Source organism: Hyposmocoma kahamanoa, unplaced genomic scaffold (genome assembly GCF_003589595.1).
Source record: "Hyposmocoma kahamanoa isolate Upper Pololo Valley unplaced genomic scaffold, ASM358959v1 84, whole genome shotgun sequence".
Taxonomy (NCBI): Eukaryota; Metazoa; Arthropoda; class Insecta; order Lepidoptera; family Cosmopterigidae; genus Hyposmocoma; species Hyposmocoma kahamanoa.
The window spans coordinates 2,785,600-2,801,655 of NW_020654229.1; the positions used below are offsets into that span (position 1 = coordinate 2,785,600).

At 38.3% G+C, this 16,056-nt stretch overlaps 1 protein-coding gene across 1 annotated transcript; it reads left to right on the forward strand.

Moving 5' to 3' along the window:
- The first annotated feature begins 580 nt into the window (after positions 1 to 580).
- Positions 581 to 8,159, forward strand: LOC113234552. Its single transcript, XM_026469893.1, has 4 exons — positions 581 to 587; positions 2,250 to 2,285; positions 6,207 to 6,427; positions 7,749 to 8,159. Exons 3-4 carry the CDS (start codon positions 6,248 to 6,250, stop codon positions 7,956 to 7,958), a joined length of 390 nt encoding a protein of 129 aa, XP_026325678.1. The 5' UTR covers positions 581 to 587; positions 2,250 to 2,285; positions 6,207 to 6,247; the 3' UTR covers positions 7,959 to 8,159.
- The last annotated feature ends 7,897 nt before the right edge of the window (positions 8,160 to 16,056 follow it).

Below are 16,056 nucleotides of genomic sequence, written 5' to 3' on the forward strand. Positions count from 1 at the left end.
CGTGGTTTTTGTATTAGACCCGTCGTCCATTTATTTGTAAGTCAATGTACGGATAGCTTTGTATATTAGTAAACTGTGCAAACCTGCTATAGAATTTATTTTATTAGAATCATTTTCGAGAAAATAATATTTAATTGGCTATTAACTTTATGAAAGGCACTCTACAAATTTATTAGTCGTATATCGGATACCGATAAACTTATGAAATAATAAAAATGTTAGGAGAAATCCCTTAAATCCGGCCGTATTCGAACGGACGTGAGACGGTGTGACCTCCTTACACCGTCATCTTACCTCTTTGTATCGCCTCTCTCCGCTTGTATCCTATCATTTTTTATTTTGCATGTATTTAAATTTGAATTGTTCCATCTTCCTTCACTTTCTCATTTTGTTTTCGTACCACGGTCACTCCCAGCTCGACCGCCACAACAGTCGGAGCTGTTCCAAATTCCATCGCGAATAATCGCTAATTCTGGTTCTTTACTACGTTTGCAATCATTTAATAAGTTAAATCATGTGTACTAATTTATAAGTCTACAGCCTTCGTGTACCTAATTCTGTAATTCAGTTACTCGGCCCATTTAGGGGTAAGTGCCTTCAAAATAAAGTGTAGGGATTGTTTTATTCTGTTGTACCTGTTTTTTTTACATTTACCTTTTATTGTTACAGCCTTTTCTTTAAACTTTACTTCTTTAATAAATTTTGTGGACCGGATCCCATTTCATTGCCGTGAACCTGTTCACGGCTAGTTAGGGTTACAACCCTTTCAGACGTTTTCTAGCAAACCGTAGCAGCACCGCTATGCCAACTAAGCCACGGGACAAGCCAGCGGACCTCACGAATATAATAATAACGCACACACTCAACATAGCCCCGCACTAGGGAAACCCTGTGTCGCGGGTGCCATGGACACACACATAGACAACCACAAATTACACCCAAACTCACGAGAGAAATAAACGTAGGTCATACAAATATTTCTCCCGGCCCGGGAATCGAACCTGGGACCTCTGCGTGGCATGGTAGCCGTTCGGCCACGGAGGCAGTTAATATGTGCTAGTTGTCGGATCTTTGTATTCGGTTTTTAACGACTTTTTTAGCCGTAGTCTCATCTGTAAAGTTACCTAACTGGGTAATTAACTTCTTTCATAGATTTCTCACAGATGGCGCTTATAACAAACCAGTGGAGTAATTTCACAAAAAATAATTGAATATCAATTCAATATAAATTTAATGTTAGGAGAACATACCTCGCTTGGACACTGACATAATGCACTAAAAACAATTTTAACATCAAACGAACGAAATAAATCTCTAAAGTTATGCTCATAAAGTCACGATTACGGTATAATTATTATTTCTTCACTTCTTCATTCACTGTCTTCACGTCACAACTGACAGTAGTTGGCGACTCAGTATTTTTACGCGTTTTGTTTTGTTACGACTACGCTAATGTATATATTTTTTAAATACCCACATTTTGAAATATGAGTTTTGAAGATTACTTTGTATGGACTGGCCCCGGTGTGCGACTCGATGTTTCGGAAATGTCCCATAGTCACGACCAGAGATGGGCTGTAGGTTAAAATCATATCAACTCACCCGGGTTTTATTTTTCATTTCTGCCCAAAATTGTGAGCAGGAATTTGTTACAATTACCGAATAAATAAAACCGATTCAAGTTTTTACGTTCGCTCTATTTTTTATATTGATACCCGGGCGCGTGCCCTTCTCTGGTCACACATCTGAAGCGAAATAAAGGACAATGTTGTAAACATAACTTATATCAACTACCTATATAACCCCAGCTTCTACAGGCTGCATTTAACTAGGTTATTTGATGCTTTGATAATGAATCACAAGTATTGATAGGTCTCTTAAATGCATGTCGTTAAAACACTAGGTCACAAAATACACGGGCTGTCGCTGTCCTTCTGTCCATATAAAATCAAAACGTTGTAACTTGCAATAGAGGTATTGAACTTCGAACGATATGCGAATAGGATAAAGTTTAAATTATATTAACAATCCAGAATATGTTACATCTTTTTAAATTAGAAACTATGACCAATCACAATCAAGATTTCGTAGTGTTTATCATTTGTTTGTGCGCGTTTTGGCGTCGTCTTTTCCAATAGTAATCTAGGCTTATTGCACTTCCATTGTCGTTTTTCGTTTGTGGTCACAATATCAAAACAAAGGAAAGGAGGTTTGTTAAAATAAACCGATATATACATATTTTCTTTCAGACAATCCTGATGGCGATCCTGATGATGATGATGCCTGTAAGTTGTCAGGAAAACATTCTCACCCACTCGACCAGTCGTATATGTATACGTATGGCGGAACCAGTTAACACTTCAATCGTAATGTAACAGGGTTCAGTTTAATTTATTAGGCACTCCATAAACGATCATATAAGTTGTCAATGAACAATGGCAAACTCCCATATAAATTTTTGTTGACATAATTTGAATGCGTCTGTTTATGAAAAATATGTGAAAATATAAAGTTGAAATTCCTGAACAAATTTTGTTTTGGGTTTACTATTCTGAGATGTCTGGAATTAAGGATATTCTAGTTTGAAGTTTTGGAGGTTATGTGTTACGTAAACTCTACATAATTAAGCAAGATGTTGATCCTGCATTTCGTCGTGGAAGGATACGTTTGGTAAAATTGAACCTAGCTAACATCAATGTCATCAAGGAGTACACCCATTCCCAGATAAAAGACCTCTTAGAGGAGTACGCTTGAGTGTTCGACGGCACATTAGGCTGCATTTATTATAGAGGGCATATCGCTTTAAAAGATAACACCACACCTATTTTCGTGAAGCCGAGACGTATTCCATACGCACTAAAAGAAAAAGTAGACGAGGAAATGGAACGGCTCTGTCAACAAGGTCTGTCATTACGAAAGTAGATAATTACGAATGGGGTACAACTGTTGTGCCGATCGTAAAGCCCGACGGGAGTATCCATCTCTGTGCCGACTACAAGGTCACACTGAATAAAAATATTAAAAACGAACAGTATTCGATTCCTATATAGAAGACATCTTGGTGGAGATGAACGGGGGCGAAGTATTCTGCACGTTAGATATTAGCCAGGCTTACCTACATATGCCAATGGATGAACAGAATGCCATGATGCAGATGCTGGGCACTCACAAGGGAACTTTCAGGGTCAACCACCTCATGTTCGGCGTTAGAGTGGCACATAACCTGCTACAAAAGTTCATGGATAGGTTGCTGTAGGACATAGCTGAGATCAATTATTTCTTTGATGATATTATCATATAAGGATCAACGAATAGATAATTGCTTAGTAGACTCCGAGTAGTATTACAAAAACTGAAAGAAAGCAACTTGAAAAAAAACTCAACAAAGACAAATGTCATTTTATGCAAAAAAATATTAAATACCTCAGACATACTATTGATAAGGACGGTGTACACAAAACCAAAAATAAGGTCAGAGCAATTCTAGATACGCATCGCCCGTGCAATATTAGTGAAGTACGTACCTTTCTGCGCATGGCCAATTATAACAATAAGTTCATTCCCAACTTAGCATCTATCTCATGTCCACTGAATAACTTCATTAAGAAAGATACAGAATTCACGGTCACTTAATTATGAAGAGGCATTCAATAAGATTAAACAAGAAATTCTCAGTGAACGAATTTTGGTCTATTACGATTTTTACCTTTAGTACTCGCTACAGACGCTTAATGCAGCAGGTTCGGGGCGGAGCTCTCTCACAGACTGGCAGATGGCTCGGACAGGCCCATTGCCTTTGTGTCGCGCTCACTCACCGCCAGCGAACTTTTGGGGACTAAAAAAATTCTTTTATGACTGCTATGGTAGGAAGTTTATACTAATCATGGATCACAAACCGTTAACGACAATCTTCTATCCGTATAAAACACTACAGGAAATGAGCACAATGAGACTCTTTTCTACGCACATTTCCTTTCTGGCTTCGACTACAGCATAGATAGAGAACATCAGCAGATAACAGTAATGCAGATTCCCAGTTGAAATAACAGCAACAAACATTATTGACGTTAATTGTGGCTTCCGCGATTGCTGATGAGACTCAAAGGGATCTTGAATACGAGGCTGTATTACAGGTTTTGCGGTCAGGAACGAGTGTGACGCGACACGGTTACAATGACAACGGACTGAAGTTGCAGGATAGATGAATTTTGAAAGGGACCAGAGTGATGATCCCAACCGCGATGAGACAGGCAATACTGGAAGACATGCATACTGGTCTCATAGGAATTGTGAAAATAAAACTCCTAGAATTTTGTTTATTGGAAAAACATCGATAAAGACATTGAGGACCTAGTTAGAGGATGCCGTGAATGTAGGATAAGCCAGAACAAGGCAGTAAGGGCGCCTCACCATCCCTAGGAGACCTCTATAGCTTTGGCAGAGACTCCACATAGACTTTGCGGGTTCTATTCAAAAACAGTCTTTGTTCATCATCGTGGGTGCATTTTCAAAATGGATAAATATCATTCTCACTAAGACGATAATCAATTCATGATGCATTTCAAAACTGAAAGAATTATTGGTAACATTTGGATATCCGGAAGTAATTGTATCAGATAACGGAAGGCAATTTCTATCAAAGAGTTCAAATCATTTGTCTAAAACAATGAAATAGTTCACAAAAGTTCAGTCTGTATGGCCCGGTTACAAACGGGCAAGCGGAACGTTCGGTCCAGTCGGCCAAGAGGGCATTGCAAGCCGCGATCGCTGGCTCGAGCACCATACAGGAAAACATAGTGGGAATTAAGGAGCATTTGAGAAGGACGCCCAGTACCAGCATAGGGAAAAGCCCATATGAACTCATGTTTGGAAAGGAGGGAGGACATCTATACATGTGCGATATAGGAGTACTGTAACAAATAACACGAAATAACAAGAACGTCCAACACCTGCAGACAAAAACTTTTTCACCGGGCGAAAGAGTACAAATACGAAGCAACAAGAAAAACAGAAAATAGGAATTCTGAACTGTTTTACGAGTACTGGGTTACGTCCACTACCTTGTCGAGACAGATGACGGTGTTACCTGCAAGAGACACGTCGACCAGATGGCACAGACAGCCATATAGGCGGTGAACTAGTACAAGGCCAAGGTTTTCTTGCCCGCTTTCTCAGCCCACGGCCGTATTCCAATGAGTTTAAACCTGCGCAATTCTGTCTCAAATACATATTCTGTGTGTCCCATATTACAATGAACTATTTATATTACTATCAACATACTTATTACGTTATGTATTTTCTTATTAATAATACTTACCTACATAAAAATACCGATACCGCAATCAAGTCATACCCATACTCGTATCTTGAACATCTTGTAGCATATAATTATATAATATATATACTCCACATCTAAAACCTAAAAATCCATTCATATACAATATTATTTACACCTACCAGTGTAATAACATATATATATATACATATACATCTAACCTTATTACGTACGCAAAACAGCCTCAACATTGTACCATACTCGAAATCGACAACAATTAGTTTCTTTCTTGACGTGCTTACCACTTTTGTAAATATAAATGGATGACGCAATAAATATATAAATGATATTGATGGACTTGAAATTGCCCTCTCGTTCGAATGTGAAGTGCCTAATTTAAATAAATACATGGCTTTTGAAAAAAATGACTTCACGCTGATTTCTCAAGACATCAGGAGCATTTATTGTCATTTTGAAGACTTTTTAATTACGCTTTCTAGTTTTCTATCGATATTGATGCAATAGTAATCACGGAGTGCAGAATTAATGAATATAAACCACTGTCCTCACTCTCTAAATATGACCTGTTCTCTACAGCCGTCCAACTTAATCAAAATGATGGGGTGGTGGTATATGTTAAGAAGCCATTGTGTTATAAGATAAAGGAAACTTAACTGTCCGGAGCCTCTTGTTTACAACTAGATATATTAAATAACATTGTATTATGCATCTACAGATCACCATCAAATAACAACGCAGAGAGTTTCATTGATATTTGATATTTGATTATTGATTCAGTAATATACCAAAGTAAAGGGTTGTCATGGAATTGTTTGACATATATAAATTATTCAATAGAATATCGTAACACATAAAGTATCTTTCAATGAATATATTACAGTAACAATAAACATTGTATTATTATTCACAGACGATAATTTGGCTAATGATCTGGATCAGAAGTTGAACGACATGAAAGATGATTACGATAAAAGGGTTCAAGAGAGGAAAGATAAAGTTAACAAGGACAGGGAGACTATAAAGCGTGTGAACGACAAAGTCGTTGATATATACCACGAAATCGTCGATAAATACGGTCCAGTGGACAAATGGCCTCCTGAAGTAATCGACAAGTTCCCAGGAGGAAAAGAGGTAAGTGTGTTTTGGAATATTTCCCTCAAGAGCACTGCAAGAGTATTTTTTTAAATGTCATGCCTGGAAGTGTGCATGGTTACACTTAGTCCCACACGTCGAGTATATAACCAGAAATAGAAACGAAATAATCCATCCCTGGCAACTCATCAGGCAAATGTACCTTATATCACTTTTAAATATCAACTCTCGTTTGCGCTGAAATCACAAATAAGAAAGCTGAAATAGTACAGCGCCAACAACTGACCTGTGTGTACGTCTCCGTATATTCCAAAAATATTATGTATTTATTGTAATAAAGATAATATCTCTAACAATGGGGGCTGTTCCATTCGGTAGTGTGGGAAATACCAGCAAAACATCCAATTACACAAACGGAATCACATATCATCGGTAAGCAAAGCTCAAGAAACATTGACGACACCCGTCATTCGAATTCGGGCTGGCCAATCAGAGCGCAGTTGTCACAGTAATGATATGGCAGAATAGTTTTCAAACAAATGAAATGACATTTGGTCTCTATATCTGGTTATATACTCGATGGCCCTACACTAGGCGAAGCCTGTCCTGTGGCGATCCTATTACGTTTGAATTAAATGAATTTCGACAATAATATATTTATTACACGTTGCAATAAGATTGTTTTAATTTTAATAACAATTTATGTATCTATTTATGTATTCATAATAATTTGAGTTTTAAACAACGTACTTTATCGTTGTTTTGTATTGATTTCCCAATGTGCTATGTACAGCTGTAAAACTATGTCCCTTTGTGTTATTAAAATATTGAGTTATTAACATATCCGCATAATCAGCGAATCGACACCTACAACCCTCTCCAATCGACTTTTTGATATCTTATTTAGTTTCAGTTTTATCGATAAGCAAACTCAGCGTTATTGACATTGTTTTAGGTGACAATAAAACTTCAAGTGTCAATATTGTGCAATTACGCGTAACTAGCATTTGATTATGAGTCTCCATTTCGGTAATTTTATCGCCAAATTAAATCCGCGTAAATGTTGTGGCAATCAAATTAGCGTGATTTACGGGGATCTATTGTTATCAGTCCGTAGACAACATAAATTAATGCTTACTGTGCAAGAATGAAAGTAGTAGCCATTGAAATAACAAAGTAATAACGTTAAATCCCTCTCCTGTCAAATTTAGTTTAATGCAGTTACGCGCTTTTTACCAATACTACATACGCGGATTTGCACTACGCCCGACGATATTTCTAAAGTTACCGACATGCAAATGCATTAGTTGCGACAAGATGGCAAGTGCTAGTAATCATTTTATTGCTATTTTAATTTCAGGTTGCAGATCTTATTGCAGAACTAGAAAGAAACAAGGAAAAGTTTGGTCCCCATGCGGTCCAGCCACCGAGAACCAAACCACCCAAGGATTTCTGGAAGAAATTCTTGAAGGGAGATTGGGATTATGGGTGGGAACTCGAGAAGAAATGGCTCATTGGCAAAGCCATTGGTGCTACCAATCCGAAAATTGATACCAAAAACAAGCCCTAACTGTTAAGGCTTCTTGTACCCATGGTAAAATAAAACATAGGACAAAATTACTTTTATCAGCCATAAAAATAATACAAACTACATTTATTTATTTCATTCATACTGCTATTTTTACAGGACCATCCCAATACAATAGTGTAGCACAACCTATAACGTCATAATCACATTGATTATTGAAAATTAATAACAAGTCATTAAGGCCAATTTGTGGCCAAAAACAGTGTTGCCTTCATGAACTCGCTGTTAAAAGAATTTAAAATGTCTATTTCTTCAGCTACTCGATTTAGTGTGTGAATGGAGTGATTAAGAGGCACCTTGTTGAGCAGATTTGCCCTGTCTCACGGCACCGCCAGCAGCCGTGGTCGTCGGCATCAGTGCACGTACTCGCTTGGCACGTATAGACAGAGTAATTGCAGCACTCCTGGGTTTGAAATTTTACCTCGCAATACTCGCACTATGTAACTTGCGAGAGCCAAGTCCCTCCTTGGTTCCAACTTGTTGGATCCAACCATACCCAATACAAATAAGGTTGGGTACATCAAGGGATAAAAAGGGTATATCCCATATAGTCTCGTGTACATGAAACAACCTCATATCTTTCTATATAAGTTTTCTTTATAGTTACCCTCTCTATCAACCTCTTGATTATGCGGGAAGGACACTATAACCTGTGCCTTCAAGCCCGCACCGGGATCATCTAAGTTGGGTTTTAAACCCAGATCAGCCTGTAACTGCACGGACTTCATCCGGTTCTCACAAGGCCTTGTGCCTTAGGTGAGCAGCCCCAGGTGCACGTACAGCACCCTCCCTATATTCCAGATAAGTACCAGAACTGTGGGCACGCTCACTGTGGGCGTGACGAACGGTTGCTACCGCTGAACCGTCGACTTTAATTCGACTACTAAATCTCCTCATGGAGCAGTAAGACACGCTCACTTCCCGACGCCGAAACAACTCTCCAGTACCCAAATTTCTACGCGACTGGAGGGACCTGAGGATGTTTGGCTCATCTTCTACCAGCTCTCAGGGCTAGTGCCGGAGCAGTGTCCTCAGACAATGACCGGACTTAGCTCCTGACTTAAATGGCAATTCACGTGTCCCGCGCGTCTCCTCGCCTTAGGCCCTCGTCTTGACATGGTCTAGATCGCTGCTAAGACGCGCTAGCTGCGCGCTAGACGAACACCCCGGCCATACTGTTTTCATCATGCCTTATACTAGTAATAAGTTCATAAAAATATAAATGTTAATAAAAAAAATTTCGTATTTCAATTTGAGCCTCGAGTCCGTTCACCGTCTTGTTTCCAAGTTTCTCTCTCACTCATCTGACGTCACAGTACATTTATGAAAATGTAATTTGTGTTAAAAACAATAGTAATTTTTCCTTATTTTAGTTTAAAACAGACAAATCATTAAAACGAGGAATAGAAATGTACTAGTTGTCAGTTGTTATTTGTATTGAATTGATAGTCAATTATTTTTTGTGAAATTATTCCACTATGTTTTAATTAGAACACTTAGAAAAGAATACTTCGATCCGGCCAGATTCGAACCGACGTCTTCTAGTAAGCCATGACAGACGCTATGCCAATTAAGCTACGGAACGAACCAGCGGACCTCACGAATTTTTCTATGTGCTTCTTTGTCGGATCTTTGTATTTGGTTTTCAACGACTATTTAGCCGTGTCGCCATCTAGCTTCCGTAGCTACACGTACTGTCTTGACAAAATACGCTATTTGTTTTGCTTTTACGTTTTAACTTAAATGAGCGTCCCGGGCACGTGGGGTGAATCTGGCTCGAATTTGGTCCACGCGGCGGCCGCGCGGTTGTATTATTCAGAGGAATTTAAATGTTGTTGCCTAGTAAATAAAATTCAGATTCGCCACTAATAAACTTTGATTTAAGCTTTCACGATTTTCGCACATAATTTGGTTTTTAATTTGGGACTTAATCATGTATAAAACATGTTTTAATTACGTCGACGTTTCAGACGTATTGCAACGTCGTTGGTCTCGAAAGGTGTCAGCATCTTATCTACCCGTCTACCCGTGCGAGTTTTTCTAACTACCCATACCTGATCCTCATTATTTATTTAACAAACACTAGTGCAAAACGTCGAGGTAATTATAGTTATTTTTGATACAAGTGCGGAAAGTTAGTCATTATTCACGAGTCTCGAGGCTACATTGAAAGTAAAATAAAACAGTATTTTAAAAAAACTCATTTTCTGCTAGTAAATTAAAATAATGAAATAAACCACTGCAACCATTATTTAAAAGTCTATGGAAATCTAGTTCTAAAGTGCTGTTTTTGTTTATTTTCTGTAATATCGGTCTGTAACCACTTTTCTTATTATGAAGTCCTGGTACTTTTGTTTAAACTTCTTTAGGAACCCGTGCACGGTAGTGAGATACAATTTATCTGTAATACATAGAACAAATATATACATAAAAATCTCGCCTGTCACCCATTCAGGGGTAGGCAGAGACTGTGGACCTCCACTCGATTCGTTCATTATATAGTATTTGTAAATAAATATAAGTTTTAATGATGAATGACTTACGTCACAAAGCACATAAATATACAACTTCTTTAGTTCTGTGCTTAAGATTTGAAACAACAGTAAATTTAAAAAAAATGGAAAAGTAAAAAGCACTAGTGCGAAAATTCCAACTTTCGCCACGATTTGTAGTACGAAAAATACCACGTTTTGAGCAACTGTATTAAAAAAATATTATTATACGTTTTTGAAAACTAAAAGAAGGTTAAAGGGCCCATTTACAATGTAATATGTATTCCGTTGCGTATAGGTAGGTACGTATTGGAATTTCGAATTAGATACGCTAATATTATTTTATGATACTGCTTGCACTTAAAAGAACAAAGATTTTTTTTAATCTGAGACCAGCCTATTCGATGTGATATCCTTGTACATTTGTTTTGAAACATAAGTTAGGCATACTCTTATGATGATATTTCATATGTATACCATTTTTGGTAAGTAAACTGTTCTTTTATACATTTAACGGCCCGTTCACACAGCATTTTGGTTCCCGCAAAACTAACTGCGTGCACATCCAGTTCTGTCTTTTTTTTATTTTTACTGAGTGATTGAATGAACAAGTTGTGCGCCTGGTGGCAAGCGACAGCTGCTTTCGCAGTTTAATGACATACGGCATTTTGCTTTGGGGCAATGCCACTGAAAATAATAGAATAGTTGCCCTGCAGAAACGTGCGGTTAGGGCAATTTATAATCTGGGCCCCAGAGTTTATATGAGAGATAAGTTTAAAAAGATTAACATTCTTACACTAACGTCACAATACATTTATGAAAACATTTATGTTAAGAAAAGTATTTTTTTTTAAATAAAAAAGTGACAGACATAACATTAATACGAGGAATACAAATAAACTAGCGGTTCTTGACAGTCGTTTACGGGGCAATGTATACGTTTTTATAATAAGATTCCGATTGATATTCAAAATTTGCCATTTACGAGGTTTAAAACTCTTGTGAAACAAAAACTTTATACTAAAGTATTATACTTACTTATACGCATATACGGCTTTATATTTGAAAGTGAGACATACTTATAGAGTGCGTTTTATTCCTGATTCTGAACCCAAAAAAATAATAAACTTAAACTTGACAAAAAATATATTTTTATTTTTTTTTATCGACTACTACTTGTGAAAATTACTTATCGAAATCTATGTACATCGCTATTATTGCTCCGACTGACGCAGCGGCGAGAACAAAGTACAGGTCGGCACTGTTTGCTGAGACAGTGCACGCGCGATCTTGGCGAAGACACTTAAATTATTTGTACTTCCGCTCGCCCGAACACTGCGCCGGCGGTGAACGCGCCCCTCGCCTGCAAAATGGCTATTTATTCTAACGTCGAATTGACTGAGATGGTGCGACTTTACGCAATAAGTGGTGATAGTGTGAGTCGAGCTATTGAAATGTTCCCAAATTGGAGTTTACGCGGAGGAGGTGAACAGTGTCGAAGTTGTTGCATGAGAGGATTATCTCAGCATTTTATACTGTGAGACAAAATGTGTTTGTGTTGATCAATTTAAAACAAAATTTACTACGACGTGCTAGACTATGCATTGTGGAAAACGGTGGATATTTCAAATACTTGCGCCGTACCACGTAGTGTAAATAAACTGTAAATAATTAAAAAATCAATCATTGTAAATAATTTTATTTCACATTTTTAACTACACCAAAAACCTCAATTCCTGTTAAATGATAATTATCTTTTTTAGTACGTAACACATTTCGATGATAGTTCATAAGTAAAAAATAATTAACATAAGCTAAAACGTAATCATTTCGATAACAGCTTTTTCATCATACCATAATTGAGTAGGTGAGAGAGAGATGTGAAATCAATGTTATTGTTGCTGTCTCACTCGGCGCTCGCTTGGTAGTATTCCCAATGCACTCTAAATCAAGCGTAAAGGGAATCGGTTTATTCCTAGGTACACTCCAAAACAAATTTGTTGATTTATTTTTTGTTCTACCCCATATCCTAATTTTATTTTAGTCTATGTTAAGTTGTAACATGATTTACTATAACATGCATGAATATGTGTCACTTTCAAATATACAGCCTGTATATAACTTATATAACTTCCGCGCACTTGGATAACAAAATCCGTGGTAGGTGACTCGTTTAGATCTTTCAGGTATTCTCGATCTTAAGATCTTTAAGTTAAATATTGTAATGATAAATGTATTCAAATGTATATTTACAAAAAGCAACCCCTAGAGTTTCTTGCTCATTCTTCTTAGGGGAACCTGCCTTACGAACGAGCAGTAGATTTTAATCAGTATGACGATATTTACTTACCTATGAAATTAAGATTTTGACACGTCTGTCCATAACAAATCGCAAATATCTGAGAGGCACCACTGTACCCGTCACCCAGAGACACTAGATGTCAAGTCTTATGTGACACCATGAAAACCTTTGCGCAAAAGCGGCCATATTTACAGAAACATAATTAAACTTCATGTTTGGCTTATGGCTTTGCCAAAGCCTTAATAAATTAAAAATAAAATGCAGAATATCAAGGAGAGAAGAGAAATTTTGTTTTTGTTTGAATTTACAAGATCTACCAAAAAAACGTGTTACAAGCCACTCGACCACGGAGGACGTCAAAACTTGTGTAAAACTTAACATGAGTTTTATACAGTTTTTCGCTGTACATTAAATCAATCAAAGTGAGTTGATACTAACGAGAGTTAAAGAAGCAGTAGAGCGCCTTTGGAAAGAGTTCGGCCAGGGAAATACTGCCACTTTAGCTATTTCTGCCGACAAGCAGTAATGTAAGCAAACTGCGTACCAGTTTTAAAGGGTATGGGTGCTGGTGAAATGACAGGTATATGGGACTTTTGAACTTACATCTCAGGGTGACGAAAGCAGTGGCAGTGCCCCTAAAATCTTTGTGATTTAAAACACTGCGCAGGAACTTTTCAATTTGGTTCCGCCCTCACCGTTCCTCCTTCGGTCGACTAGAAGGTCCGGAGCACTCCATTCTTATGTCGTTGATATTCCACCTATTCGCACTAAGCGCTTTGCTTCCTCCTTTCTGATGCGTACGGCAAAGGAATGGAATGCTCTATCTGTATTTCCCGAAAAGTACAATTTGGGGCTATTCAAGGCTAGAGTGAATAGGCATTTTTTAGGCAAACGCGTCCCATCGTCGGTCACATCGTCGCTTAACATCAGGTGAGATTGTGGCCAAGCGTGTGTCTATTATATAAAAAAAAAAAACACTGAGTGGCACTGCAACTGTTGTGAATAGACGTGTCGCTTACCACCAGGCGCGCGACTTGTTCGTTCCGTCACTTGATATTACAAAAAAAACCTCCAATGAACACTACAGCCACTTAATTTTTGGACCTGCGTCCTGATTTTGATTCAAATTCAAAGTCTCGAAATGAGATGGGTTTCTGAGCGAGAAGATGAACCTGATTCCTACTATATCTTTCTAATTTGTGAGTTAAATCAACTATTGTTCCGATTAGAAATGTCACAAGTTTCGGATCGGCCAGTTGTGGATCGCAATTGTGCGCCTCGACCATTGACTTACAAATAAATGGACGACGGGTCTAATACACAAACCACGAAAAAAATGTCCCAAGTCAACCTATTTAAACGTAGTGACATGAATATAAAGGAATATGAAAAAGCTAAAACGTTGAATTTAAATTGTAATGTCATCGTAGTACTGTCTAATTTTGCTTGCTTCGCTGTCAGTCGAACAAACGAAGACTAAAGCGTGAATGACGCTCTGTATACGATTTTGACGCCCTATAAGTTCGGACACTTTTTAGCGCGGACCCGACGTCCATATAATTGTAAGTCAATGGCCTCGACTCTGAAGAGACACAGTTTCCGATCGGGAGAGCCAATCAAAATCAAGCTGCAGTTCTCTTTCTATTTAGTTTTTGGTTTGTTTCTTTTTTTGTTTTTCACAAAATTTCGGGGAGCATAATATTAGTAAATAAATATGGCTATTTACAAAAATAACAGAAAATGACCAAAAAATTACTTTCGCTAACATGGACCCTTTGTACAATGAAGTGAACCCCAGCGATATTGACTATTTTAGAGCTGTGGTGAATGCTGTTGTGAATAAAATAATCAATTGTCTATGATTTTAGCAGTGCTGTGTACATGCTTATTGGCGCAAGCCAGATTAATGAGTGAAGCGGATGAACGCTATCGTAACATTCAACTGGCGTATAAGTTGGGAGAGCTGCAGCTCCACCTGAATAGCGAATTTCTTTCTTACGTGAAGGAGCCTGTTCCTCGTAAAAGGAAAAGGGGCAGTCCAAACAGAAGAATAAAAAAAAATTAATAAAATCCTGTCTCTACATAACTTTTGTTTTAAATTAACCTATTTTTTGACGCATACGCTCATGGCCCCGCCCTATGGAAACTCTATGTCGCGGATGCCATGGACATACACACATAGACAACCATAAATTACACTCAAACTCATGAGAGACGTAATTGTAGGCCATACAAATATTTCTCCCGCCTCGGCAATCGAACCGGGACCTCTGCGTGGCAGACCAACATGGTAACCGTTCGGCCGTCTGACACTCATAAAATAACCATATATCTAGTATGCATGTGTTCTTTTCAAATTACAGATTGTTTTGTAACTGTTTTATTTCGTAATTAAGTATATATTTATATTTTTACGTGTGAATATTTGATTCGTTTGTTTTTCTTTTGTGGTGCCATTTAATTTTGATTGTTTGATGTCAATATGATTGTATTTTTTAAATGATGTTACGTTCTTAATACATCGGCAGGGAGCGAGCGTGGTGATCTGTAACACAGATCCCCAACTTAGTACAGACTCCAGCTCTCACTAAGAAACATTTTCATTTCATATGTGACGACACTACATAAGGACCTTTCTGAGAGAAATAAAGCATTTTGTGATAAACAAACAGTGGCGAGGCGTCTATGTAACCCAATTCCCACCTCGCTCTCTCTCTCTCCCTCTCTCATCTGAGCGTTGTCCCGGTTGCGTCCTCAGCAGTGTTGCTGCGGAGCCCGGGGTCCGCTTTCCTGCTTTTTCTCCTTCACTTTGCACGGTTTTCGGCATCCTTAGTGGTGAGACCATTGGCACGCATATCACCCTTGGCGACGTCAAGCCAGCACTTCTTGGGTCTGCCCCTTCTACCGGGGCCCGGCGGAGGTGGCATAGCCAGACATTTGTTTCCCACGTAGCATGCCGGTTTCCGTAAGATGTGGCCGTACCAACGTAGGCGGCTTTCTTGCAGTTTATCTGCAATGTCACGGACATGAAGGCTGCCGCGGATGCGGGACTTTCTGACACGGTCTTTCCGTGAAACTTCACACATCCAGCGCAGCATCTTCATTTCCGTGACACGCAGCTCCTGCTTATGACGCTCAAGTACGGGCCACGTTTCACTGCCATATAAAAGGACAGGCCTAATGATGGATTTATAGACCTGTCCTTTCAGCTTAACACAAATGACACCATTAACCCAATTCCCACCGGCTTGCCTAAAATTTTCCACGTATCATCAAATATTATAAA